The sequence below is a fragment of the Pseudopipra pipra genome, chromosome 12, assembly GCF_036250125.1.
Source record: "Pseudopipra pipra isolate bDixPip1 chromosome 12, bDixPip1.hap1, whole genome shotgun sequence".
NCBI lineage: Eukaryota > Metazoa > Chordata > Aves > Passeriformes > Pipridae > Pseudopipra > Pseudopipra pipra.
This window is the reverse complement of record NC_087560.1, coordinates 15,721,492-15,734,249: the sequence shown is the minus strand read 5'-3', so window position 1 is coordinate 15,734,249 and position 12,758 is coordinate 15,721,492. Positions and strand designations below refer to the sequence as shown.

The 12,758-nt window shown below is 39.0% G+C and overlaps 1 protein-coding gene across 2 annotated transcripts in view; it reads right to left on the bottom strand.

Moving 5' to 3' along the window:
* MCTP2 (multiple C2 and transmembrane domain containing 2) overlaps positions 1-12,758 on the bottom strand; it is a 119,942-nt gene that overhangs the window by 52,428 nt on the left and 54,756 nt on the right. Inside the window, exons 12-15 of one of the 2 annotated variants that reach the window (XM_064669067.1) lie at positions 11,388-11,574; positions 10,571-10,667; positions 6,723-6,825; positions 4,940-5,042 (exon numbers count right to left, since the gene is read on the bottom strand). In XM_064669067.1, the coding sequence (XP_064525137.1) occupies positions 4,940-5,042; positions 6,723-6,825; positions 10,571-10,667; positions 11,388-11,574 (490 nt within the window). The remainder of the gene's footprint in view (positions 1-4,939; positions 5,043-6,722; positions 6,826-10,570; positions 10,668-11,387; positions 11,575-12,758) is intronic. The other variant, XM_064669068.1, reaches the window with a different exon arrangement.

The window sequence follows — 12,758 nt, the reverse complement described above, 5'->3', positions numbered from 1 at the left end:
ATGGCTACTCTCCAAGGGTAATTCATCTAAAGCATTTGGGACCTCTGATATTCCTGCTTGAGCTCATTGCTGATGCACAATGTCATCCCATTTGCCCTGCATAACATAAAGCTGTCTTGTAACAGGCACACACCTACCCTTATCAAAGGACATATTTCCCCAGGAAAAGAGGAAAGCAAGCCACATATGTGATCCACCTGTACATGAATAAACAATGTTTTGTTTCTCTCCAGGCTTGCCATATACGTTGCACCAATTCTGTACAAAATGCCTGCTCATTCACCCCAGAACTCTTTGCCCCAAATGTGTCAGTTTTAACAACCTTCCATGGGATCCAAAGTGGAATGGAGATTTGGGTTCTTGGCAGAGGATTGTTAGCCAAAGACCAAACAGATATGGACTGAAAGCAGGCAGCCACACGAGGGCTTCCAGCCAGTCTGGGGAGGAGCTGAAAACCCTGGGAGCATAAGGATCCTAGGTGGTACCTGAGAAAACATTCCTGTTGATACCATATCAGTGAGTAGTGCATGGTCAGAGGAGAATCTAATTTCAGAAACAAGGTGCTGGTTTTTTTCTGGAAGAGATGTGGGGGGATTTTCTCCATTCCAAAAATCCTGGTCCATGATCAGGATAAAAGTCAGAACATACAACACACTTCACAGCTGCCTCTATTGCATAAACACAGCAATTTCACTTTCTCAAACTCTAAGACTTTCTCCTGGAAAATACTGTGTACTTATGGTCAAGTGCTCAGTAACTGCAGTCATCGGGTGTCTGCTCTCTGAATCCAGGCCATGTTTTAGACAATTAAGCTTCCAAAAGGCACACTATTTGTTTTCAGTGTATCATTGGCTACTGACCCTGACTGGCACTTGAAAATATTTCATAGACCTCTTCCTGTTTGCTGAAAAAAGGGTGCAGCTGAGGACTACGCTGATCTGATAATCCAGCAGATAAAAAACATTCCATTCCGCGCTACAACTCTTTACTCAAAGGTCTTTCTACATGAGGATATTTGATATACTCTTCTTTCAAATTCATTGAAGCACACTATATGCTCCCATGTGTCTAATAACTTGCAGCCTTCTAGGAGATGGGAGTCTCTTGAAGCAAAAGAAAAAAGACAGACCCTCACAAAGAGACGCACGGTTGCTTTTACTAAGATCTAGGACACAAAGGAACACAGAGATAGAAAGGACTTCTTTGATAATTAGTTCAAGTCCCCCAGAACCTACAAAACTTCTAAACCTATCAAACTTCTTTCTTGAAGTAATAAAGTTTTTGCCCTACTTCTCCGTTCCCCAGGTTCTTCTTCAGTTTCTAGCACAAAAGCCTGCTCTGTTCAGTGATGTACATGGTCTTCTCTTTCACTCCCCAGGCTCCAAGGTGGCAATCTCCCTCTCAGCCCAAAGGTTAGGCAAGACAGAGTCTACAGGTCACCTCTGACAAGACAGTGATCCATTTTGCTGAATACTCTGGCAACACTAATCTGTGTCTTTTCCAGTTTAAATTCTGCTTCTGTGAATGTGGCTGACCAGAGCTGTCTTTGAGATAGGTTGATCGACATGGAAAACCTAAAGCTAAAATGTAAACAACTTCTCTCTCACTATCCCCAAATTCAGTGTATTGCTACCAAAATGTGTATTTATCCAATGCTACTTCATCATGTCTATCAGAAGAAAGTGAAGCTTGCAGCTTTATTCATCATTTGGCACCTTGAAACTCTTCTCATGCTGCCCAGCTTTCTATTTTTCTTATTTGGTGCCTGCATAAGCCTTGATCACAGTCAAAGCATAAATAATTTCATAATCCCTAAAGTTTTGTACAATAAGATTATTTGGGCGTTAATGCGATGATGAAGGTGTACTTGTGTTTGTAAAATGCCAGTGTGGGACTACTGAACACATTTAACCCAAAATTCGTTGTCAAATTAATTAAACATTTCATATCCCTCCAACACATACTTTATTCAAGGTAATTTTTCATTAAGAAAAAAAATCTAGTCATCCATGAACAATTCCTGAAGTAAACTTACTTCACGTGCTGACAGCTCACAAGTCTAACTTTTGCAATTTTAACAAGAAAAAAATGGCAAATGCACATCTATTTTCAAAAGACAATTTAATGTCAGGCAAATGTCAGGCCTGATTACCTAGAGAAATTAAACCTACATGATTGTGAGGCTTCCTGGCATCTTTAACTTTTGTTCTCTTTTAGTATATTTATCTAAATGGTTCAAAGGATACATTCAAACTTATAGTCAAAATGACAACATACATTGAAATTCCCATTTCAAGAAAAATAGCTTAGAAAATTACAGTTTTCTGTCTGAGCAGACCAAGTTAATAGGTGCAAAATGTTTTTAATCAGAAGCAGAGATGAGTATATTTATACTAGATTTGACTGAAATAGGAGGCAGAGAAGTTTGGATGGGAAGGAAGAAGATCGGTTGGCAAGGGAAAGCATAAACAATTTTTATTTTATTTTTTTTGTCTCAAACCTTGGACAAAAAAACCCTACACCAAATAGTTTGGACATTACCACACACATGCACTCCCCTCCTCTGCCTTGTTACATGCTTCCTAAGGGATACTTGACAAATGCCTATAAAATCAACAGAAAATCCAAATCTAACATCTTCTCACTGTGAGCCCACACAGCCTGCTGCCGATCATGCAGACCATTTGGCAAGCACTGGATCTGCAGGAGAGCAGCTGCTCCAGCCACTCTCTTCCAGTAACATCAGAGATACGAGGACTTGGGGAAAAATTAACAAAGTGATCAAAAATGGAATAAAAGATGTTAAGAGGTTTTTTCCTCCCTGTAAACATCAAATCATCCTCCATGCCCAACTGACTCTAATATTGTTCTAAAATAGGAGATATTGACAACTCAAGCCACTAAAACAGACGAACAAGCTAAAATATCCCCAAAAAGAACTTGTAATCTGAGTAATGGAGGGAAGAGCGTTGCACAGAACACAACAGCCTGTAAGGCACCAACAGCTCAGTATTTACACCTTAGCTCCTATAGCTTAGGCTCTTTATATCCCCAAAATGCAGGGGTTCCCATTTCAAACTCCAGTGTGAACTCTAAAGGGCACAGGGTGGATGGAGACAAACGTACTTTCTTGAAGAGATTCAGAAGTTACATTGCTTTTAATTCACATACACAAGAAATACACTTATTTAGACAAAATCAAAACAAAGCTGGAGCACACTGGCCTATTCCTTTACCACTATAAAGCATTCCTTAGGTTGGGATCATATCCTCTAAGTCAGTTCAAGAGTTTTCTGGGCAGTTCATTATTTATTTGGAAACATCAAATATTTGCAGTTCCCCCCTCTGATCTTGACTGGTCCTTCACCTAAACTATGCTGGCGATGTTGGGTTTATATGGCCTGCCTTGATCAGATGGGACCTTTGCTTTCCCTTCAGAAATCTCCCATTTCTCCAGTCTCTGCTAGGATAGAGCTCCACTAACCTGCCATTGCCTTTCCTACAGCAGCCCACCTCTAAAACTCAAAGACAAATTCTTGCCTTAACCCTGAAAAGATGTGTGCCAGCCTTTCTGCAGGGATGAATATGCTTTCACAGGGATGTTTCAAAACAATTTTGTACTCTGTATCACTCAGGATCCACCATTTGCCTTTTTGAGAGTGCTATTATTACCCACAGGATCACACTGTGCATTACCAAAAGCATCTCACCACTGCCTGTATCACTGGAATCATGGTACATATTGCAAGCATAAATGTCATCACAGCATATCCTGAGTTGAAAGGGACCCGTAAGGATCACTGAGTCCAACTGCTAGCCCTGCACAGGACAACCCCAAGAACCACACCATGATGTTTGTACAACAAATCACCACCACAAATGTTTGTACAGGGCTCAACGCAGTACTCACTGTGCAAATACCTGTCACATCCTCTCCTCTGTAAAGGGAACCTACTGCAAAGCATCTCTGCCTCAAAACTCGTGGAAATCCCCGTGCCTCCAGTTAAACGTGTTTACACGACTTGACTAATATGACACAAGAGTCCCATGATGTTTCAAGCCTCGTCTACTAATTGATTTAATAAGTAACAGCATAGAAAGTTCTTCCTAAATGTTACTGTAAAAACTACCAGAATCTTCTGTGACACTGCACATACACATGGAGCTGTTTACATCCTCTTGATCTGGTTTACTTATTATTATTACCAGCCTTGTTTCAAAATTAAATCAGTCTTACCAAACACAAAGCTGCTTTCGCCCCGTTTCTCTATTAAAGTCTTTTAATGACCCTTTCATGTTCCACTCTCTTTAGCCTGGCCTTTTTTGGCTGTTTCTGAAAAAAGCTTCAACTCTCCTTAATCTCCAGAGCAACCACTTTCCCATGAGCTCTCTTTGTTTCCAGTTTTGATTTTATACTCCCATGGTAGCACTCACTCCTCACATATTTGTTTACAGAACAAAAGCCACCAGTCTTTAAAAGCACTATGGAGTGGAAAACACCCCTTTTAGGTAATTTTATTCAGCTGTGCCAATAACAACAGCTATCTCTAGTCAATCCTACTGTGATGTGCAATTACTTCCATGGAGTAAAAAGAAGCAAGACGGAACAAAGACATGCTTAAAATGTTACCTTCAGAGGATGATGTGGAAACATACAGAACAACTCAATTATGTTTTCAGACCTACATGGCTTACAGTGCTGATGAAGTACAGACATTTCTGCAATTTTCTTCCCAATCAAACAAATTCGTACTAAAATGGGCTGACAATGCTCGTTACACTAAGGAGAACTATAAACACTGCCAACTAAGGCATGTACAGATCACAAAACCTGTTTATCTCTAAAACTGTGTTGCTTTGTGCCATGGGAAAAGACATGCAACTTGTCCCCAGTAAATCCATCAATGTTTGAATGATACATGTGGTAAAGGTAACTTACAGACAGCAAAGGGATGGCAACTTTTCCAAGAAAATCAGGGGGTTTATCTCCATCTTCATCAAACACTGTCACTTCCAGAACATCATGAATATCCTTAATAGGGCTGCAACAGAAAAGTACAGACACACAAAAAAATAACGTACATGCACACAGTTTCCTCCACAAAGATCTGAGAATTCTGTTTTACTAATTAAGTTTGTATTACCTTGGAGTATAGAACTAGAATTTAATTAAATTCCCCCCAAAATGAATCAAATTATGGGTATTTCCCAAGCTTTCCCCTCATGTTTCAGTCCCATAACTAAGTGGAAACACTACCAGACAGTGACATTTTCTGTGTTTATTGGCAATGCTATCAATGTAAAACTCAGCTCTCTTACAGAGAAAGCTGGTGAGCGTGAGAGGTCAAGGGATGAATTCAAAACCTGGCTTCACTGCATTAAAACTGCACAGTGACACACACAGATAAGTGTGTTGCAGAAAGTCTAAATATGATGGGAAAGGCTTTCTGGTGGCTTTGAATGCTCCAGATGAAATGGACTCACCACACAAAACAATTCACACTGCTCCGAAATAAATCTAAAATATCAATAGCTTTTAAGGTGTTTAATTAATTTTTTTTTTTTTTAATGGACAAAAATCTAAGGAGAGATGGGAGTGACTCACTAGCTCTGCAGTTCTGGTGCTTGGATTATCCAGGCAACATTAGTAAGAAAGTTAGAGATAGTCTGTACATGACATTCCTGAGACCCTCAGGAAGTATAGACACAAACCTTCCTTTTTTAATAAAATAAATTTGGAATCTTATTGGATTTATTTTGCTGGCTGAACATCCAACGAGACTCATCTGCTGGCACAATCTCAGAAAAAACACTGATGAGAGGAAGTTTCTTGAAAACAAAGTTAGAGAACTGACTCCAAGAGACAATCTCTCAGCTGCACCCAGGAATTAAACAGAAACCCAGCAAGGTATTTCTATGAAACAAATCAGATACTTTTTACTGTGTTCTCATCCAGCCTAATATTTATGAATGTTGCTTTTGCAAGAAGTTCATCATTCTCAAACTGTTCTTCCAGTGGACAGATGCAAATGTCAAAAATGCTCCATCGCCAGCCCTTGTGGTTGCTTTCCTTGCACAAACTGCAACAGTCTTGGAAATGTATATCTCATTCATTTATTCACAAAAATCTTTGTCAGCATAAAGTAAGATTAAAAAATTGTGCTGATTTAAAGCAATACCTGAATTATAACTTTTGTTATTAATAAAGTCACCAAAAGAAAAAAGAATACTTTGATTTCCATTAAAAATTATGCTTCTAATTTGAAGTGTGTTTGACCAGCTTAAATTCAGAAGATTTACCAAAACCAACATGAGCTCTAATTTTCTGCTTACTTCAAATTCAACAAGGATTCTACCAAGGTTCAATGAAACATATTTTATTTTAACATACGGAAAACGTAGGCGTGAGTATCTGGTCTCAACTTTCTGCTACATTATCTCTTGGATCCAGCTATGACTCCATTATGTCTACTCATGATTCTTCCTATAAATATCACAGTAATTTTTCTTTTAATGACTTCTATTAATAAACTCCATGCAAGAACTAGTAAAAGGCAAAAGGCTTTAATTAAGTTATATTTGAGATTTCTCCAACATCCTCTCTGACTGCGAAAAAAATGACATATCTTAAACTTGACCTTTGTATTTTACCAAAGTCAATAGCTTTTCTAGTTAAGCTGCTAACTGCAGTTGCAGCATGGTTTCAAAAGCAATCCACTTACAATGTGAAAACTTTGTTCCACTCTGGATTGAGGTTCTTGTAAACAGTGTGTGTTTGAAGCATGTCGTTTCCCAGCTCTAACACACAGAAAGGATCACTTTTGCCTAGGAGAAGATCAGATAGGTAAAAAAAAAAAAAAAAAAAAGAGAGAGAAGAAAAATTATGTGGAACTGTTCTGGTATTTAGGATTCAGAGTCTTTCTTTGCAGTAGGGCTGAGGAAGTGATTGGTCAAATAAAATTAGAGCCATTAAGACAACTGCAAAGTGCCTCCTTCTGCTAGAAAGACTTGCTAAATAAACAGTATCTCTGATTCACCCTCAGTTCCAGAAACTCTAACACTTACCTTGTAACTCATTCAGGGGGCTTCATTCTAACACCTGAAATCTGAGACTTAAACTGAATCATCTCTAAGTCTTTACAGCAAGAAAAATCTGTTCATGCTGACAATTACTCAGATGACATTATGAAAGCAGTACCATCATTCTGAGCCAGGGAATCATCAGCGCTGCAGTTACACTCTGTTTTATCCTCTCCTTAGGGCTTGTGGTCTCCTTCAGCTGATTACAAGATTAAGTATCCACACCATGAGAAAAAAAGCAAGACACCGACTGAATCAGCAGCATTTCTTCAATTAGTTCCATGTGAGCAAGTCCTTGAAGCTATGAAGACTCCACACCATGTCACAGTTTAAACAGAACCCAACATCAAGTGGAGAATCCATGCACGAACCAGGTATCACACTTACAGCAAACAAACAGAGCAAACCCCCCCAAAACAACAAAAAAACCCAACCTCCTCTCAAAAGAACGATCTCAACATGGAACCTATTATGGTGAGGACACGTTTGCTAATGTATTTTTTGATAGCTCACATTACATGAATCTGTAGCTTTCCCAACTTATTGCAGCTCAGCAGTTTCCATGATGAACACAGTGCCCCTTATCAGCATGTCTGGCTCAGTATCTGACTTAATCTCATCTCAGTGCTCATGTACAACTCAGCCACAGACATCCCAGCCTAACTTCTATGTAGGCAACTAAATATGTCAGCAATGCAGGGATTTAGACAGCAGACAAACAAGATATTTAAGCAAAAGCTGTCTTTTCCTTAATCCTTATTTTTAGTATTATTAATGCAGAGTTCTTAAGGGTCTTACTCTGAGAAGTTTAAAAACTAAACAGGAATCTTTTCATTATGTAAACAGTGAGTATTAACTAGTCAATACTGGTAAAGTTTAAAGACCATCACTGGAATCTATTTGTCTTCTCCTTTTCAGCTTATGTGCCCATTCCCTGATAAGTGTGGAAAATGCATGTAGCCTTTCAGAGAAACTGCTTGAAATGCAAACTGGTATATGCCAAAAACAATCCCACTGTATAATTTGGTATTCTGAATGCTATTTTTTGGTCAGTGAGCAAATTCAGTGTTTGAGAAGAACTCTCATGCGTACACAGAAAACATCCAACAAAGCAGAAAAAGTCATTTCCACGTCAACAAAACTATTATCCAAGAACATAAAAGTATGGAAGGCTCAAATTGGGCTAGCTGTGGCTGAAGAGCTTCTACATGTATGATACAGCTGTGTGGAAAGTAGCCTGACATTTATGAACAGTGAAATATGGATTTTCAAAACACTGCTCAAAACCAAAGCAGATACTCTGTGTTTTCTAATTGCTATTATTATAGCAGGCTGAAAACTTGCAATTAAAATCTATAATGCCGACATACAAGCAACTGACAACAGAAATCCCAATCACACCAAAATCCAATCTTTACCATGGGACTAAGGTACAAGGTGGCATTACACCCATCATCACATGACTGGTCTGCAGAAGTTCATGGACATAAGATTATGGGACAGGACAGGGAGGGAACACTGCTCACACTGCTCCTCCATTAACCCTTGGAAATCTTTGTACCTCTGACTGTCTCTGCCATTTTCCCTTTATCAAATTTTTAGCTGGACTTTGAATTTACTTTTATCAATAACAATAAATCTGAGCAGTCTCCTTGGCAGTGCAGGAAATATGGCACTGCTCTAGGAGGGCTCTATTATGGAAGCCCATAATTGCTGCACTAATCATTTATGAATGGCTCAGAACAGATAATTAATCTTTATGTCTCTCATTTCACGATCAGAAATTATGCTATTTTTACCTAAAATGGCTGCATCCTTTTGCAATTTGGTGGGTCTATTACAGCATAATACTAGGAGATATTTTCAGCACTGCCATTGAAAAACAATTTGTCATTTGCTTCATGAATCAGGCTCAAAGCCTGGGTTATTTTGAATATAATGACAGACTGAGTAACCTTTTACTTAAGCAGAATTTCATTCTGTGCTATGCACAAGGAATGTGTGTCACATACTCCGTATGAAAAGTCTTTGAATTGCAGAATCAAGAACCTGCGTGTCTCTTCCAATGTTCATTATCCACCCACATGCTCCTGTTTAAGTACTGAGGGAAAGGGGGCCAAATCCATCACTGATGAAACTGCTTTAGCATCAGCAAAGTTTTCCAAAGGGTAAATAACCTTCCGGGCTCAGCTCTTTCCATGAACACTGGCTATATCAAAATCTCATATATTTGTAGATAGCCTCAGCCTTGCCATGTGCCAAAGGTTCTGCTTTGCTGTGCTACACTTATTAAATTAGTCAGTAAGGTGCAGTTACACTACTAATATATGGACATACACATTATGTCAATTTAGAAATGGGTTTCTTTGCAAGTTTCCTTTCATTATTGGCAGGTTTTCTGTTTGTTTTCAAATTAAGTTCTTCAGTTCTTCAAAGTACTGCTCTCTACACTAACCTTCTTTTTCCACTTCAGGATTAAGTAGTGAATTGAAAATAGCACTGACATAGTACCATGATTAATTGCAGGCTTTCTGCTTTGCTCCTTATTTTAGGAGCACCGTTCTCTTATGTAACAATTCCTTCACAAATATGAGGGAATGGGACAAAAGTGTTTTTTCTCTAGCATCTTTTCTGCCTTTATCAACAAGTTATCTTAAAAAAATGACTATGTCAGCAAATACACAACACACAATGCTGTGTCTGTGAATTATGAGCTGCTGCGAGACACAGAGGGGAATTAAAAGGTCTCCAGAATCCTGGAGAAGTTGCTAATAAAAATAATAGTATCCAGGCAGTCACTACAGAGAAGTATCAATCCCCCAGACCTTCCCTGGAGGGACAATATAAAGTTGTGGTTTTAAAAGGTGTTAGTGTCCATTGCTGTCAGGACCAGTCACAAGTTGAGGTACAGCTCAGTGGAAAATCCATCCTTTTTGTGGAGTAAGAGCACCACGAGGGTCATTCCAAATTGAAGCCTCATATAAGCTGTGAGAGAAACCATCACACTCACACCCCCGTTGCTGACAAGCTTTCTTTTTCAGGTGACAGCCTGCAGCATCACCCAAACCCACACATCCAGCACCATGTCAGACACCCCCAAAATCTTTCAGTTTTGCTCCAAACTCACAAGACACCTGATAAAAGATGGAGAGGCTTTGCTTTGCAGGTGCTTTGCAGGCACCATCACTTTATATTAACACTTATTACATATTCCTGCTGGAAAAAACACTTAGCATGATGTGCTGTTGTAAAGGTATCTGTCATATTGCTCAGATCTAAAGGGAAATTAAGACCTCCATCCACTGGACCTTCCCACATACTTTTGGCATTCAAAATCAATTGGTATCTCAGTTCCCCAAGGCAGATTTCATAGCTGGAGAAATGATGGGAAGATTTACTTTTCCTTGATCCACTGACAGTACTGCACAAAATCTAACAATCGCTTGCAATATATTATAACATCATATGATGCAAAACAGAAACAACATACCTGAAAAATCTGCTGCCAACAGATCCACTGCCTTTAAAACTTTGACTTGTAAGAAGCCAATGTCCTTTATGTCCCGAAAGGAATTCTTTATACACTGCTAGGAGGAAAGTATAAAGATTTATTTTGTTTGTAATTCAGTAAGAAACAGAAACTACTGAACTACTAAATAACTTATCACAGAATCAATTAGGTTGGAAATAAGCTCTGAGATCATTGAGTCCAACCATTAACACAGCACTGCCAAGCCCACCACTAAACCACATCTACACATCTTCTAAATACCTCCAGCACTGATGACTAAACCACTTCCCTGGGCAGCCTGTTCCAATGCCTGACAACCATTTTGGTGAAGAAATGTTTCCTAATATCCAATCTGAACCTCTCCTGGCACATTGAGATACACTTATTTCTTCTTGGCCAGCTTTTGAGGACGTGGAAGCCATCATATAGCTTTATCTTCCAACAGTTTAAAGTCCAGAAAATAACCTCCCCAAAGGAGGAAATGAAGCTAAGTATATTATGATCTCTTAATGATATTCAGTGTCTCATTCTGCATGATAATCTCTTAATACAATTCAAATTTGCAAAGAACAGCATTAGTTTAAAACTCAACAAAAACAAACAGCCAAATTGCTTGGGCCTATCTGCTCTGCCCATCTCCTTGTCGTTCTAAATGTAATAACTCTACCACATAATAGTTTTCTTTGGTAGGAGTCATGTATTATGACTGGAGAATTTATTTTTTTCCTGCGATTTTGGCTACTTTCAAAACTAAAGGAGAGAAAAAAAAACAAACAAAAAATAAACACAAACTCACATAACGTTGAGAAATCTGTTGCCGTTCGCTGGGGTCTCCCAAAGGACAGACACACAGATCAGAGATAGATACTCCTGTACATGGGGCAACAGCAATCAGCATTAGCAGGGACCCTGGATGTTTTTCCAGAGGCAGCTCTAGACGATTGGTCTGCTTCATGGGCAGGGCAGTAATGTCAACTTGGCACCTGGAACAACATTGCCAAGGGTTAACAAGAAAAAGGAGATGGGGGAAAAAAAATTATGAAGCAACATTTATACTGATTTTAGTAGCAAGCAGGCATCAAAACTTATGGCTTGTTCAGGATGAAAAGAATACAAAAAAAATCCCAAAATTAAAATTAGGAAATCAATTAGACAATTTCTGTCTCACTTACTGTCAAGTTTTGCTTTCTGGTCTGTCTACTGGTAAGGAAAGGCAAGAGGTATGGGCTGCAAGTACAGGAGGAAAACTTAACTTTGGCCTGCCTCACTTCCCCTCTAAAATCCCCCAGTGTTTTGTGATGGATTTGAAACACAATTTTACTTCACCTGGGGGAAAAGAAAAGGGGCAAACGCAAAATTTAAAACATTAGCCTAAAATAGATTAGTTTCTTTAAAGTCACATTCTCCATTTTATGCTACATTATACTGTATGCCCCAATCTCTTTTACAAGCCTTACTAGAGCTACATTTTCAGTGTACTATTTCCCAAAGGGAAGGATTGCCTTAAAAGTCCTCCCCCACCCACTCCCTGCACATAATATGTATCATTAACCTGATACTTCCCCCAAAAATAAAAATAAGGACGATAAAGGAAAAACATTCATAAAGAGACAATAATAGAAGATGAGTATGGGCTAAAGCAGAGAGATCACTAGGCAGCCAGTTATACACGAAGGGAGCGGTTAAACGCAACAAAAAGCCTAATCACTTGGCTCGGCTAAATGCCTTCTATTTAGAAGTCCAGTAAATGGAGTGGAACTTTTTTGAACCTCTGTGGGGCCTGGCTTTTAAGGACAGGCTGAACAAAAGTTACAGATGAAAAAGGAAAAAAAAAAAGAAAAAAAAAAGAAAAAATTAGGAAGGAGGGGAGTTCGTTGCCACACTGCAAGAGGAGTCACATTTCTCAAAGCGACGGCGAGCGGATGATGGAGAGCGAGAGCTTTTGCTCCGCTTAATGCCTGCCGACAAGTTTTTATTTAAACTAAACTTGTTAAGGTGTTGTCTTAATAGGCTAAAATTCCACAGGGCTCCCCCAGGTGGGTTTCTTCTGGGTAAATGGTGCATGTAGTGTTCCTGATTGATCCCATTCCAGTAGTAGAGCTGGAGCAGTTTATACCCATCTGCTATAAATTGCATGCTTTCCGCTTCTTAACAGCCTATTTTCTGT